The 14,835-nt window shown below is 35.6% G+C and overlaps 1 protein-coding gene across 1 annotated transcript; it reads right to left on the reverse strand.

The window, feature by feature from the left end:
• Nucleotides 1–2,755: 2,755 nt before the first annotated feature.
• LOC103770416 (glutamine and serine-rich protein 1-like) lies at nt 2,756–14,069 on the reverse strand. Its single transcript, XM_008937672.1, has 9 exons — nt 13,881–14,069; nt 12,290–12,406; nt 11,553–11,686; nt 9,077–9,288; nt 7,317–7,439; nt 6,650–6,747; nt 5,431–5,583; nt 4,148–4,243; nt 2,756–3,556 (listed from the first exon to the last, which is right to left on the reverse strand). The coding sequence occupies exons 1-9, from the start codon at nt 14,067–14,069 to the stop codon at nt 3,416–3,418; spliced, it is 1,263 nt and encodes a 420-aa protein (XP_008935920.1). The 3' UTR covers nt 2,756–3,415.
• Between the last annotated feature and the right edge of the window lie 766 nt (nt 14,070–14,835).

The following is a 14,835-nucleotide window of genomic DNA, read 5'->3' on the forward strand; positions in this document are numbered from 1 at the left end:
GTTTCTCAATCCAATTTTGTCTCCGATTTTTTGCTAGCAAAACTTTGGAAGTAGCTTCTCAAAGAAAACCTGCCTTTAAAAGAAATACTGTATTTCAATACAAACAAACCAAATGTAAATGGGGATGCCATACTAAAGGAAACAAAGTGGCATTAAACCCCAAATAATTCATCATGCAATTAGTTTCATTTCTGTCTTGCTAATTCATTGTCTAAGGAGGTTTTTGTTCCTTCCTAGTTCAACTTCAATTTCCACTGTCAGATATTAAGGGATAAAGATCTCACTGTTACTTGAAGGAAGAAAAATTGAGGTGTGGGTGTTAAATTCATTATCTAAAATGCAACAAAACAAAGTGTTTGTACAAAAAAACAATCTGTACATCAAATTTTTTTGTCTAAGTTTGCTTCAGTATAAGAAAAACCTCTTCAATCCCACTAACAAAGCTTTATTTTGATTTATGATCCTTCAACACGTTTGATAGTTCCACAGTTTTACTTATCCTAACTTGGTAAATTAATAATCCAGCCACCATTTTTGCAGCCCAAGACAAAGATGGAAGCTCCAGTATATTAATCTTTAATAGCCTGGGGTAGTTATTTTTATTCAAGATAGGTTTGTCCTGTCTTCTACAGGCATGGTGCTTGTTTAACTGGCCTTGGGAATAAAACAACTGAAAATAAGCCAGGGCCACCTTCTACAGCAGCGCAGAACATCCTGGCCTCGTGAGTTTTTTGTTTGTTTTCTGTTGTTTTTTTTTTTTTTAAATGGTTGTTGCTGAAATTACCTTATATTTAAAGAGGGGCAAGCTACTCCAAAAGGCTTTTTTTTTTTTTTTTTTTCCAGCTTCTAAGGACTTGGATTAAAAGAAGTAGCTTCCTAAAACTACTTCTAGATTCAAAAATCTAGAGGAAGTATAAAGTTGCAATATAGCAATAATTTATGAAGTACAGAGACCTCTCTCAATTAGTTGCTTTGTAGTTGTATTAGGAAGGGATGTTTGAGACACAGAGTCTGACAAGTTCTTTATTATACCATCAAGGAGCCAACCTGATTGTTCCCTCAGTTTGTATCCTCATCATTTTTAGACCTACAGATTAGGAATTCCCAAACTGCCGTGCATATCACTGTAATGTGACAACAGAACTCTGCCTGGGCAAGTAAATACCTCTCATGAATCTACACACACTGCCAACCACCTTCACCAATAAGGGAACACACTAAGGAAATCTGGAACCCCCCACTATCGATTAAAGAGTATACCGGCACATTACTATACCGTCAGTGTGGATATTTACATTAAAATAATTTTAGCTCATTGCTATCAGTGTTGGTAACTTTGGTGTTTGGCTTCCCCATATAAACTCTAGCTCCTACCAGATTCAAAACAGGACGACTGAAACAACAGAAACTCTTCAACCCTGTGGCTACCCTTCTTCTCACTGTGAATGTGAAATAGCTTCATGATTGCTCTAACAACCTGCACATTCTTCCTAAACCCAAACCCACCTCGCTTTCCTTGATCATAGTAGACACAGCAGTAGCACGATGCATCTATTACCATGATGGTGACCTCCCTTTTTAAAGCAAAACCACTACGAAGAGGCTTTTAAAAAGTCAAGGGCATGTGTACCCATTTATGTTCACTGTAGTCTGCATACAAATCGTAAAGGAGAATTATTGCTTTTAAAAGATGAAAAGCTTTGGAAATATGGTAAACATCCTACAAGGTTCTAAAACTAACCAGCTAAAATTCTGTACATACCTTAATATTCAAACCTCTATCTGATTACTCAAGAACAAATAATTTCATTTTCAAATCTATTCATTAAACTCTTCATAGTTCTAAGGTCTAATGAATATTTAACCACTAAATAGGATCAAAACAGGTAACGGGAAAAAAAGTCACATGGCAATGAACATTTCATTTGGCCAATGAAGAGAGAACCCCGCTTTCTTGGCTGAAATTAAGGCACTAAGTGGCAGTGAGAGGATAAAGGAATCAATTTTTTTTCCAAAAAAATCTGAAAAAAGACCAACATGACATTTTTTTTAGGACGCCAGTCGAGCACATCTCTGTTCTGAATGACTCAGTAAGGCATTCTGTTGGCAAATTTAAAGAAAATGTTCTCCTGATCAGAGCCCATTACATTCATTGTCTGAGTGTGACTAGTGGCACTACTAACTGTTAACAAACTGGAGGGGAAAAAAAGCTACAAAAATGTCTGAAGTCTCAAAAGGCACCAAAAAGAGAAGAGCTCTGCAACGGCCAGTTCTACAAACAATTATGTAAGCTGTGTTTAACACTGCATATAGTCTATCCAATCATCAATCTTTGTTGATGAAGATAAAGTGTAGTAGCTCTTCATTTAAACTCTCAGTTAATCAAGTGCTAGTTTAGTAAGAAATTTATTTTCACGTATCAGAAAATAATTGCAGTGTCTAACACAACTACACTTAAAGCAAAACTAGTCTAGTATGCATTATTCTGGTTAACACTGAAGCAAACCTGTATAAACAAAAGGGTTACCTCGAGATATATAGTTTACAATATGAAATCAACATATAAATGAATAAGATTTACTGAAAACAATGACAAGTCTATTACAAAGATACATGAAACAATTTTAACCACAATATTTTCTCTGTGAAAAATACAACTATTAGTGAGATAAAATGTACAATTGAAATTTTTTTTCCAAAAGAAAAAAAAAACACAGTATAAAGGAAAATATTTTTTTTTTCTTCAAAACAGGGAAAATAGTTAAGGTCATTGTCTTTCATTACAATATAATTTGACACAAAAAGCAGTCATAGGATTGCACCAACTCCATGTTCAGTCTCCTGAACATGACAATAGTAAAAGGAGTCCATAAAGCATTATGAAATTTCTGGATTTTATGATGGCAATATACGTATACAGAACTGATGTCACTCCGGCTCTGCTCACAAAATGTACAAAACTCTAAATTTGGTGGCCAGACATGTAAAAATTAGTTCGCCCCAACACTGGCTTTTCTGTTGCTTAGTCAGGGATGGAAAAAGCTGTCATATTTTAAGTGTTGTTATCTTTTTAGCAATAAAGAAGAAAGTATCTGTAGTGCATGCTTTATCACTTGTCAAAAACATTTCTGAAAATAAAACTAAGTTATCCAATAGTTTACAAAACAGAAAATAATTCTTCAGGTTAAAAATGTGGTTAGGTTTAAGTTTAGTTCCATCTCCAAAGGACTGATTCCTTGGCAGCATCACTTTTCCTTAGCAAGAGCCAAGGCATAAAGTTCCAGAAAGAGAAATAAAAATGGCTACAAACAACAACATGGTCTGGCATTGTAGAAAATATCAGAGCCTCTCTCTGAGCTTTCTGTTCCATCAGGTTCGTGCTGTAGAAAAATATGAGATTTGGGATACATTTTTGTTATAAGCATTTCTGCTGGACACGATTCAAAAGTTCACCAAACTTTTCAAAAAGATCCTCCACCCATTTTATATTTTTCATGCACAGCTGAACAATTTCTTCCTGTCCTAGATCTGCACTCTTCTTCTGAACAGAAGAAATCTATTTAAAAAGAGAAGGGGAAAAGAGAGAGAGATGCATACACATGTCAGGCTGCCAGCATTTCAGAATTTTCTTTTTTATAATATTCTGCAGTTAAATAGTAACCTTCTCTGGTAGAAAGTCTACGTTTCAAAAATAAGGGAAAAAGCCCTCCCCAAAATGCATTTCTTAACCAAGAGTTAGAGCTCAACTCCCCTATTCCTGCTACTTGGAATATTGCCAACAAGGATTTGAAGAAAAAATACAGCAGTGGGCATTCTATGACAAGAAGTGGCTTCTAAATCTGAGGAGTTACACACTCTGAAAAAAATAATTTTATTTATTTTGGCTAACAGTGAAGAATGCTTACCACTATCCTGAGGGAAACTCATCTCACACAAACTTTGTAAGCCTCATATCAGAATGTTCTGGGTAGCAGTGCCCATTACAGGCAACAGACGTGCTCAGCATATCCTTTTCTTTGCCATAAAGAATTAATTGAAATAGAAGGCCAAATTCTATACTCATTTACCAAGATCAGAAAACAGTCCTTCTGGTTGGACTCAAAGCCCGCAATGAATATAAAACTATCTCAAGGAGAAAAATACTCACCTCTTCTTTACACGTTAGATATATGTGATATTTGTAATGGTGGAGTGAGTGATACAAAGAATACAACTGTAGTTTTTCTGGATCTACTGTAAACTCCTGCAAAAAGAAGAGTTATTTCAGGTGAATTCATGTTATTTTCACAGACAGAGATATAACAGACATTTTCTTGTGTAAATAATTTGTTTTCAACAATTCAGAAATGGAGCACTTAATTCAAAATAACTGCTTTGACGTATTTCGGTACACTAATTTATATTATATCACAATTATCTTCTATCTCCACTTTCCCTGCTAAGTTATTCTATCAAAACTAGGTTTAAGAATGCTTTCAATCCTCCTGAATGCACTGCAAGTCTAAAATGGGCAAGACACCCCCTTCTCAAGAACTACTGCAAGAATTAACACAGCTTAACTGTTTTTCTACTGCACTGGTGGGTATCACTGCAAAAAAAGCATATAGTTTGTGACTCAGAAGAGCTGGTAAGTTAGATACCTAACACTTATGTTACTTTGACAAGAATATGAGCGTGGGCTGTATTTACAGGGCACTTGTCTAGCCACTGTTTAGTGCTGGGAAGTGAGCCTACGTAGGCCAGGGCCCAGCAAAATCAGTTATAGTGTTCCCTAACAACACTGTGGAAATAAACAATGTGTACATTTTAAGCTTTACCTTATTACTTTTTTTTTTTTTTCAAGATACACCACTTTATTTTGCCATTGGAAATAAAGAAAGAAGCAATGATGAATTATTTTTTAAAAAATGTTATCTAGTCTCAATTTTTACAGTATTAACATTAGTTTTTCATTTGTCATCTAGAAACCGTTGTATCATTTAGAGTTTTTGCAGTAAGTTTAAGACACTGTTACCATTACAAGCTGCACAGTGAATTTACCACAACTGCAACGCTGCTGCTTCAGCAACAGGGTAGAGGGCTGACTGCCACTGCAGAACAGGGTAGGAAGCTTCCAGTATAAATATACAGCACATGAGCACTTGGGTCTATACATTGAACTTTAATAGCAGAATCATTATGAAATGATTTAATGTATTTGATGTCTCTACTGTAATATCACTGTTTCACAGATGAGTGAAAAGAGTGATTTAATATACTGCTTGAATTGTTTTTGTAAAACTGCCTTGTAGCAGAAAAAACATCTCCCTCAAAAGAGATTTTATATTTTGATAAATCTACCAAAAAACCTAACACACGAAGCAGTATTTTATATAAATGTGGTTATACTGAAAGTCGATGGTGGCAACAATAAACCCTCTGAACACTCACCTGTGCTAATTTAGTGGTTGATTTAGAAGCCCTCAGTGTTTTCTTGTTGTAAGCTTTACCATTCATTTTGATCTTAGACACAGATGTTCCTCCACTTTTTGTCTTAGCATCCCGAGTGATCACTGTCAGTTCAGGGAAGTTCTCCAGAGCGTTCTTTAAATAGAGCACATAAAGAAAAAGGATTATGAAAAATTCAAGAACAGCCAGCAACTCAGACTGCTGATAAATTGGCTGTTTTTCTTTGAAAATTTAAGAGTGCAGCCTACTAGAAAAAAGCTCCTGTCCCACATGACTTACCAGGAATGGGCTGTGGGAAAAAAATATCTTTTAAAGATCTCATGATGAAAAAGCAGAACCACAAGTTCTGCTGTTTCCTCCCTCCTCACCTAGCTCTCGGAAATAACCACACAGCAGTACAGAGAGACAACTAATTCTTCAAGTGTCTCTGTACTGTGGACATAAAGGGACAAGCAAAAGGCAAAAGAGCAAGTCTGGTGTAACAGCGTTTATGGACAGGTCTGCTTCACTGTTGGTAAACCACTGAGGGTGGGTGGGAAGTGCAGGAACCACAGTGATTCTCCTCCCATTTACCTTCTCTACTGAGGTGTTGCAGCTGTCCTCTTCCCCACCCACATCCAGACCTGTTTATTTATTACTACTTATTACCTCTTTATTAACATGCTAAAGATACTGCAGTATGGGCTTCTTATCCACACTTCTCCCAACCTTTCATGCTGAAGATAAATGAAAGAGGACACAAATGAGTTGCTCTTGAGTCCCTCTGTCCTGGTTTTAAACTACTCTGATAATGTTCTCTACATCAAAGAAGTTCAGAGCTCTGCTCCACAGTGTAGATATTTAATCTAAAAGTTTATTAAGATTTTTATGCAATACAATCATTTACCCAAAAAGCTCTAGAAGGACAGGAAACATTTGCTTTCTCCAAACTTGAGAAGCTTAAAAGAAAAAATGCTTGAGAATGAACCATGCTTGAGAATGAACCACGGGGAATAAAAACTACAACTTTACAGTACAACCTCCTCCATCATAAAATGTTCTTCAAATGCCACAAACACTCACTGAAATTAGAGCATCTCTTTCAAATCCACATTCACTTTTGTTACAAATTTGCCTCCTGGGTTTTGAGTTGTGCCTGCATGGTATGCATCCAATGACTTATAATATTACTTCAAAAATCCTACAATTTAAAAGGGAATACCTTGAAAGTATGATCCAAGCGTAATTTGGAGAGCAGCCTTTTCCTGTTGTCATTCAGCATACCATCAATTTTTCTCATGTGAGGCAAAAGTAGCTCATCTAAAACACACAGAAAAAAAGACAGCAGTTGACGATTAAGAGAGACACAGTAATGAGATCCCTATTTAATCTATTCAACCTATTAACAAACCATGGAAGTAAAAAAATAATGCAATTTGCACAAACTAATTTCAAATCTGAGAGAAAAACCTTTTATTCTGGATCAGCCTGCTAAACCAGTCCAGATATTACACAGTTTAATTGCTGACTGCAGTCCTGTTCTACTTATATACATATGCTTAACTACTTATATAGTTACACGGGTATTTCTAAGAAAATAAACAGACATGAAATGCTTGCTATAAAAGATAGTAACAACAGCAATAAAGAGCCAAGTTCTGACATTCACAACACAAGTCTAATGTAAGAAAGCAGACAAGACAGTATTTCCAATGACTACTCAGTGCAATTATGTATGTATGCATACACATAAATAATTTGCATAAAGTGTTCTTCAGATGTGGGTGTATAGCTAGAAGTTTGGTGGGGTTTTGTCTTCTATGAAAAAAGATTTGCTTTATTAAACTTTAAAATCCAATAAAAACATACAAATTTTAAACATACTGTACCATTGCTCTTTTCCAAGGCTTGCATTGTGTCTGGATCCAAGGCAATGCTAACAAGCAACTCCATGTAGCTCTTAAAAGTCTCTTTCATAGCTCTTGTGTTCAAAAAGCGAGTAACAAGGGGAGCTGGAGGTACAAGCTCTGAAAATTAATTGGAATATTATTAGTTTTTTCCCTCAATATGCTGCAAATGTTTGTTTTTCAAAACTGAAGGTTTCTCTCTTAAAACACAAGTGACCCCTACTGGTATCCCAAGAGATGAAAACTCAATACAATCAGGAATAATACTCGGACTACTTACATGCCAAAAATGGGTTCCAACACCAAATCTGGTACAAACAATACAATTAGTTGTAACTATCAGCATTTAGATTATAATATCTTAGGGAATTTTCCTGTTATTGTAGATGAAAGTCTAAGAAAACAGATAATTAATAAGTTTAGTCAAGGAAAATGCCCTAAATGCAGATTTCACGTCAATGCAAGTACCTCCTAAAACTGCAAAACTTGAGGTCAACCACAAAACTTCAAGTTGTCCAACAGAAAAAGATTCAAAAATCACTAGTGTCACTCAGAAGCCTGCCTATCACTGAAGTCAATCCCACCTACTTGTCCACTTCACCAAAAAACAAGCACAAGAAATTTCACCAGGAAAGCAATGCAGGCATATTTGTACTTACTCTGAGGGAACTTTTATTTTTTCATAGACACCAGTTTTAAACATGAATATGGAACAGCCATCAGTGAGTAAGTGTTCTGGAGCTTTTCACAGGCTCCAAGTATGATACCAGTGTGTTGCAGTAATTTACTAGCAAGGCTTTGAACTTTCTCAGATATCCACCTTTCTATGGATATGGACTATCATCATCAGGTTACTCAAAATTTTAAATACGGACATTTGTACATATTAACAGTTATTTGGGTTAGCTTACTTGAAAAAAATAGTATTTTGAACGTGCTGCCCTCAGCAGAGCCACTGTTCCAGTAAACCAACCCTAGCTGACCTACAGTCAAGTCACTGAGGCCAACGTGCTTTGGAAATGCAGCAATACAGATCATGGGTGCTACAGAGCCTAACTGCAAACACGCAGGAAATAAACAGAACTCCTGCAAAGTGCACTGCAGAGCTGCTACCACAGGTACTCTTTATAAACATTGTACACTAAAAAAATTTCCTTGCTCTTCTAGAGAATTACTGCAAACATCATATCTCGATGTTCCAACACACCATGAATGTCCCAACAGCAAATCTGCTCAGCACACCGCATTTGGGCATCTGGCATTTAGACAAGCAATGAAGCAGCCAAAAAGCCAACTGCTCTTTCTCCTTGGTTTTTGAATAAAACAACCATAGTACTGAATTCTGCCCACATCTGCATGCAGACAGGCACTGCAGGAATGTTATTCCAGACATGACATAGAGCTGCAATGGAAAATCAAAAAAGAATCCAATTCTTGAGATCTATTTGAAAATCAAAGCTCCTCCTCCTCCCAATGTACCTGTCTTAGAAAGCAAATATTAAAAAAAAATTTATCTAACTGATAAACTACATTTGAGATAACTTCAGTTGCATACATTTGCTCATGCACAAGCAACAAGTAAAAAGTCTGAAGAAACCAATTTTGCTTGGCACTGCCATATTTTAATATTTTTTTCTGAGGCTAGTAAAGAAAAATTTGCAACATCAAGCAGCATACTTTTATAATACTATTTTCAGTTAAGCTCAAATAGGCCTAAATGCTAACAATAGTATCTTGCTTACCATCCTCATCACTCTGGGCCTCAGGTGAAGAATCAGACTGAGAAGATGAAAATTCTTCTTTCCACTTTTTCCTTTTCTTTGGTGGTGGTTCAGCCTTTACCTTTGGCTGCTTAGCTTTGGGTTTCACAGAAGAGACTTTTGTTGCTGCTGGTTTTGGTGTTGGTGGATCAGGGACTTTGTTGTTGCTACTACTAGGCTTGGAATGAAAAGTCCTGCAACATTATGAAGACAATCTTTATAAAAACAATTACCACACAAGCTTTGACATTAACAAAACCTCTATGGTCTTATTTAATCAGAATGTATTTCCCCACGGATTATATGTACTTACTTCATTGTCATATGTAACTAGGAGTTAGGTCATACACCTTATAGTACTATATTTTTGATATAAAGTTTATATTTTGATATATATTCAATTACTCTCAATTATTGATTTTTATTATGATGATTAAACAGCATTCCCAGTTTGTAACTCGACAAACAGGCACAAAGTTAATTGTAAAAAGTTAGTAGAATTTATGAGCTGTAGGAGATTTGTGGTAATGTTAAAATTTATTATTTAATGAAAAAAATAATACTTGAGAGACGTGAACAAATACTAGCAATCAATAAGATTTGATGACAAAGTGAATTTGGGATATTGTATCCATACAAATGTGGGAGAGAGTATCATACAGGTAAAAATGCAAAAAATGCAGGATCTTGAGGACTGGAATAAGAAATCAGGTAACTCCTCTCTTTTCTCTTCCCACCACCCAAACCAGGAAAACAAACAGGAAACTTCACAGCATAAGTACAAAGTTATGTACTTTAGACTGACAACATACTATAGTTTTGAAAACTTGTCAGGGAAATATAATTCTGGGAAGTGCCACGCAAGATTTTTTTTGTCCAAATGGTAAAGTTCAAATGGGAATCAGTAAAACAATACTAACAAAGTTTCTAGTGTTCTTCTGGAACACCAAGAGTAATTCTAGTTGCTTGTCACAGATAAAGATTTCAAACTAAAATGGATGGAGATAATAGATAATGGAAAGCCTGCCTCAGACAAAGAAGCTGAAAGACCTTGATTAATCCAGCTTAGTGAAATGAAGACAGGTGGAATCACACTGCCTCAAAAAATACATCATCATGCTGTAAGAGCACCAGTTAAAGACAGAAATGAGAGCCAAAAACAGTACTGATAGAACATATGGAGACAAGGTAATCATCATGTTTTGTTAAGACAGGACTGTTTCAGAGCACTGGAGGAACAGGTTCTGGAACAGTCTTCTGTACCCTAAGAAAAAAAACCCAAACATCAGAATCCTCGCTAGTTCTAAGTAGATCATGGTTATGTTGTAGAATTGATTATCTGATGGCATTGCTTTACTTGAAAGCAAACTAGACTTAAAACCACAGTCAATTCTTGAATGAAGAGCACTAACTTTTTTCATTAATTTACTAAGACTTGATAAAGAAAACATCTGCATTATTGAAAATCCATATAGAAAACTTACAGATGTCATCTGAAGTTGTGAGAAAATAAAATAAGCTAAGTGTTAAAGCGTGACAGAGTTTGTACAATACAGAATCTGCATTCTTTTCCAAGAGCATAATCAAAGGTCAACACAAAATGCAATAGCCAAACCCTTAGCAAGTTAATGACAGTGAAGACCTTATCAGAAGGAAGGTGACAGAGGAAATCTCAGAGGTAGCCTAAGTACCTGCGTAAGAGACATTTGCGGTCGTAACATTTTGTAAGACCAGTAGTATATTTATGAGAATAAGCAAAACCACACCACCATTGCCCTGCATTCCTTACATGGCTCTCCAGAGTGACAGATTTGGCTGGCTTTTATTTATCCTTGGTGGTGGTTTAAAAGCAATACTGATTTACTGATTTCTAAGGGGATAGAGATTACATGGGATGACTCGAAGTGATAAGGCTTTCTGGGGTTGGGGTTGCCACAAGAAAAGTAAAATATTCTCAATGTGCAAGGACATAGAAAAGAAGGAAAACCATCCTTGCAACAACTAACTTCAGCAATGAGGTTTTGTTTTAAAATTAACTTTCCAGGCTTGGAAAGAAAGCATGTAACTCCCTGGGACAGGACAGCCATTAAAGCAATCCAGAAAAAAATACCTAACTTGCAAAGCCCACAGGATATGAGAAAATGACACAGAAAAAAACTAAAATCATGACACTCGTAGGCTTCTATCCTTATGTTGAGCAACATGGCAAAAGAAGACAGAAGGAAATAGTACATGGAGCCCTAACACCTCTAAAATGAATTATTATTACAATCCACAGGTTCAAAGTAGGGAAGTCTTGATAAGCAACAATTTCTATTTTATTTCTTAGAGCAAAACACACAGTTCTCAGTTTCAAACTTGAAGCTGAATTAACATAAACCTGAGTTATAAGTCTTCTAGGTGTGTTCTTAATATGAAAACAGTATGGCAAAATGACAAACAGATTGAAATAAAATACCTTGCTGACTGTACAGGCTTGCTTCGTGGTTTTTTTGAACATACTCTGACATATTCCTTTTTGTTTGCGTTTTCAATGAACTTCACATACACTCGTTTGTATTTTGTTTTTGCATCCCCAAAATACCCAAGATACTAAAAAAAAAAAAAAAAAACACAAGTGTCTCTGTTAAGTAAAATTATTCAGTTTAACACTTAAAAATCTACATACTAAAGAAAAAAAGTCAATTTAAAACCAACCTGTTTACATACAAAGATGAGCCATCATCTTTAGAATTTAAGAGAAATTCTCCAGTGGATTTCCACATTGTATTTAAAGTAAGAAAATAAGGCTAGAGGTACTTTGGGCTTCATTTTCTCCCTTTATTTAATCCTCCTCTTGTGTCATTCCAAAAGGATTATCTGCCTGGCAAAGAGCTGCCTGCTGAAATCATATCCTATCTGGATCCTTCCCACTGCAAAAAGCTCTTGGCTCACAAGCCTATTTCCACTGACTTTATTCTGGTTGTGAAAACTTGCTCCTTTACACAGCCTGAGAGAACCCAGGCTCAAAAGCAAAGAATCTGCCAATTAATATATTAAGAGACAACTCTAGAGCAGGAGGAAATGAAGAAACCATTTTTTTTCTCTCCCCACACAAGGATGCTTGCTAAGAACATATATCAGAATGACATTTGATTTTGTTCCCTGGACTTCCCTTAAGGAAATCAGTTCCCACGAGGCTTCACGAAGACTCACACTGTTAGTAGCAGCAAACTCTCTCTGTCCATCTCGCACTTCAGGAACAAACTTTTGCAATAAAGCCTTCTGTACTTTCCAAATAGCTGGAGGCTCTTTTCCTGTTTGCAAAGCAACCTGTAAGATCATAAAATTATTTGCTAAAAACAGAGCTTATTTTTCTCCCAGAAGTGTATTTGCACATTGTATTTTTTTCGGCAAGTTACCCAGGGATAAAACTGTCATTCACAACTCCAAACCTTTGGACATTATGTGCCGTTTGCAACAAGACAGTATGACATGGACCACAGGAAGTATAGTGCAGCCTACAAACCTTATTTTCACAGCAAAGAAGTTGTGCCAACAAGATCTGCCTGCACCGTGGTGTCATAGGGACATCACGTACCATGCAACGGAGCCACAAAACTCTATTTTTTAAAGCAATATAACATTTTTCCAATTTCTTATGTTTTGCTCTGCGAGATATTTTTAAAAACAAAAATGCAAGAATCACAAGTAGTAAAGAGCTTGCAAATCCCTAAAGATCCTGTAGCAGAAGCCCAGGAACATTACAGCATGATGTCTGCACCAACGTGGAAAGAGATAGCTCAGTATGAACTAGTGAAACAGATTTTACACCTTCAGATCAACTTAATCATAAAAAAAAAAACTTGAACTGATTTTATTCTTCACATAGTTTGAGAAATAAATTACATTAAAAACAAATTGGTAGTTATTAGCTCCAATGAGAATTCTGTATAAATCCTACAGGCAAAGTATTAACTCAAAAAACTCAATTCTTTGGTATTAATTCCTTTTTCCTGACTGCTTAAATAAATAAATAAGATAAAAATAAAAATATCTCATAACATACCTTATTTGGTGTTATTAGTGACAAGTGAATATTTTAAAACTGGTAACACTTGTCTCATATGACAAAGCAACAGGAATTCATTTCAAACCTAAGCTCAAGATGACGAACACATATGTAAGTAATCAAAAGTATTCAAAACCAATTGTAACAATATTGCTGGCTATGATAAGAAAAAGGTAAACTCTGAATAGGAAAGGTAAACATGCAGAAGAACTTAAAATTGAGAAGCAACAAATCCAAAACAAAACAAGAAACGAAGACAGAAAGGAACACTCCCATAAACTCATATGAAGAGCTGCACTGGTTGCTAACGGAAGCCACTTCTTGTTAGAATAGCAAGCAGAACCTCTTAAAAAATAAAAAAAGACAAGACAATTCCAAGATCTTCTGCACAAGTCCAGAAGTTATTTTCTCAACACCTTATGCTTGAAAGCCTACTATGATCTTAAAAAAAAAAGCTAGCCAACAGCCTGTGAAAAATGTATGTTTTAATATGAAAAGAAGGTAATTTCACATTCTAACAGAGGTTACCAGCACACAGGCCATGTATGTATAAAACCTATTCATAACCTGCACTAGAAAAACACCTTTAAGGTATCTTGGCAGCAGCCAGGTGAATATCAGAACAGAAACAGAAAACTCATCTGTAGCCTTTCCCCTTTTGGTAACTTGTTGTGGCTACATTAATATGAAGGATTTTTTGTGATTTTTTTTTGCCAGAGCAAGTATTCAGATTACCTTTAGTGTCTCTATATCTTCAATCTTCACTACAAATTCATCACGTTCTCTGTACATGCCCTCTCCTCCACTGTCTGTATTCTCCTCATCAGTACATCCTTCTACTGCAACAGTTGCCTGTATTTTTGCCAATTGCTCTGAATTTACAGCATCCTGTTGAGCTACTTTTAAGGGGTCACCTGGATTCATTTTCTCCTGCACAGGAGCAGTTGTCTGTGGAGATTCCTGTTTTACTACAGCAGCAGTGGTGGTGGCAGCAGCAGTAACAACTGCCACTTTTTCAGCTTCTGAAGAAAAAAAAAATCCAAATTTTAGTTAAATAATACAGGATTAGTAACATGGGAGCTAGATTTATTTTTCTTTTTTGTTACAACACATGTTAAAAATTGTTACAATACATATTAAAAACAACTATACCAGGAAAAACAACTGTTTCAAGAGTGAAAATTGAAGCATTATTTCAGCCACAACTAAACCTTAAACAAAAGCAAATTATCATAGCTAGCATACTTCTGTTTGTAATAAAACTGCTACATCTGTTAGCACCTAGAAATAACAAAGATGAATGCTTTAGAAAATTGCTTGATAGTTACAGATATGATTAACAGGAAATACTGTTGTACTTTGTGTGAATAAGCAAATACAACAGAAAAGGTTACAACACTGAATCTTGTTTCCAACCTGGTGATAAGTATTCTTTTTTAAAATTGAATTAAGGAAAGAAAAATACACATGAAATATGAAACATTTGCTGTATGACTTCTAGACATTTATCACCTATATTCTGTGATAATTTAACTGGAAGTTCCATATTAAAACCATGGCAATATCCTATTAATTTTTAATATTAACAGAGGTGAACAATGAGAACTGACGATAAGGGAAAGAAAGGAAAGAATATTCTTCTCCTCTAAGCCAAAAGGACGCTCCCGCCTTTCAAAGTTATTACTCTTTC

The sequence above is a fragment of the Merops nubicus genome, unplaced genomic scaffold (assembly GCF_000691845.1).
Source record: "Merops nubicus isolate BGI_N331 unplaced genomic scaffold, ASM69184v1 scaffold39153, whole genome shotgun sequence".
NCBI lineage: Eukaryota > Metazoa > Chordata > Aves > Coraciiformes > Meropidae > Merops > Merops nubicus.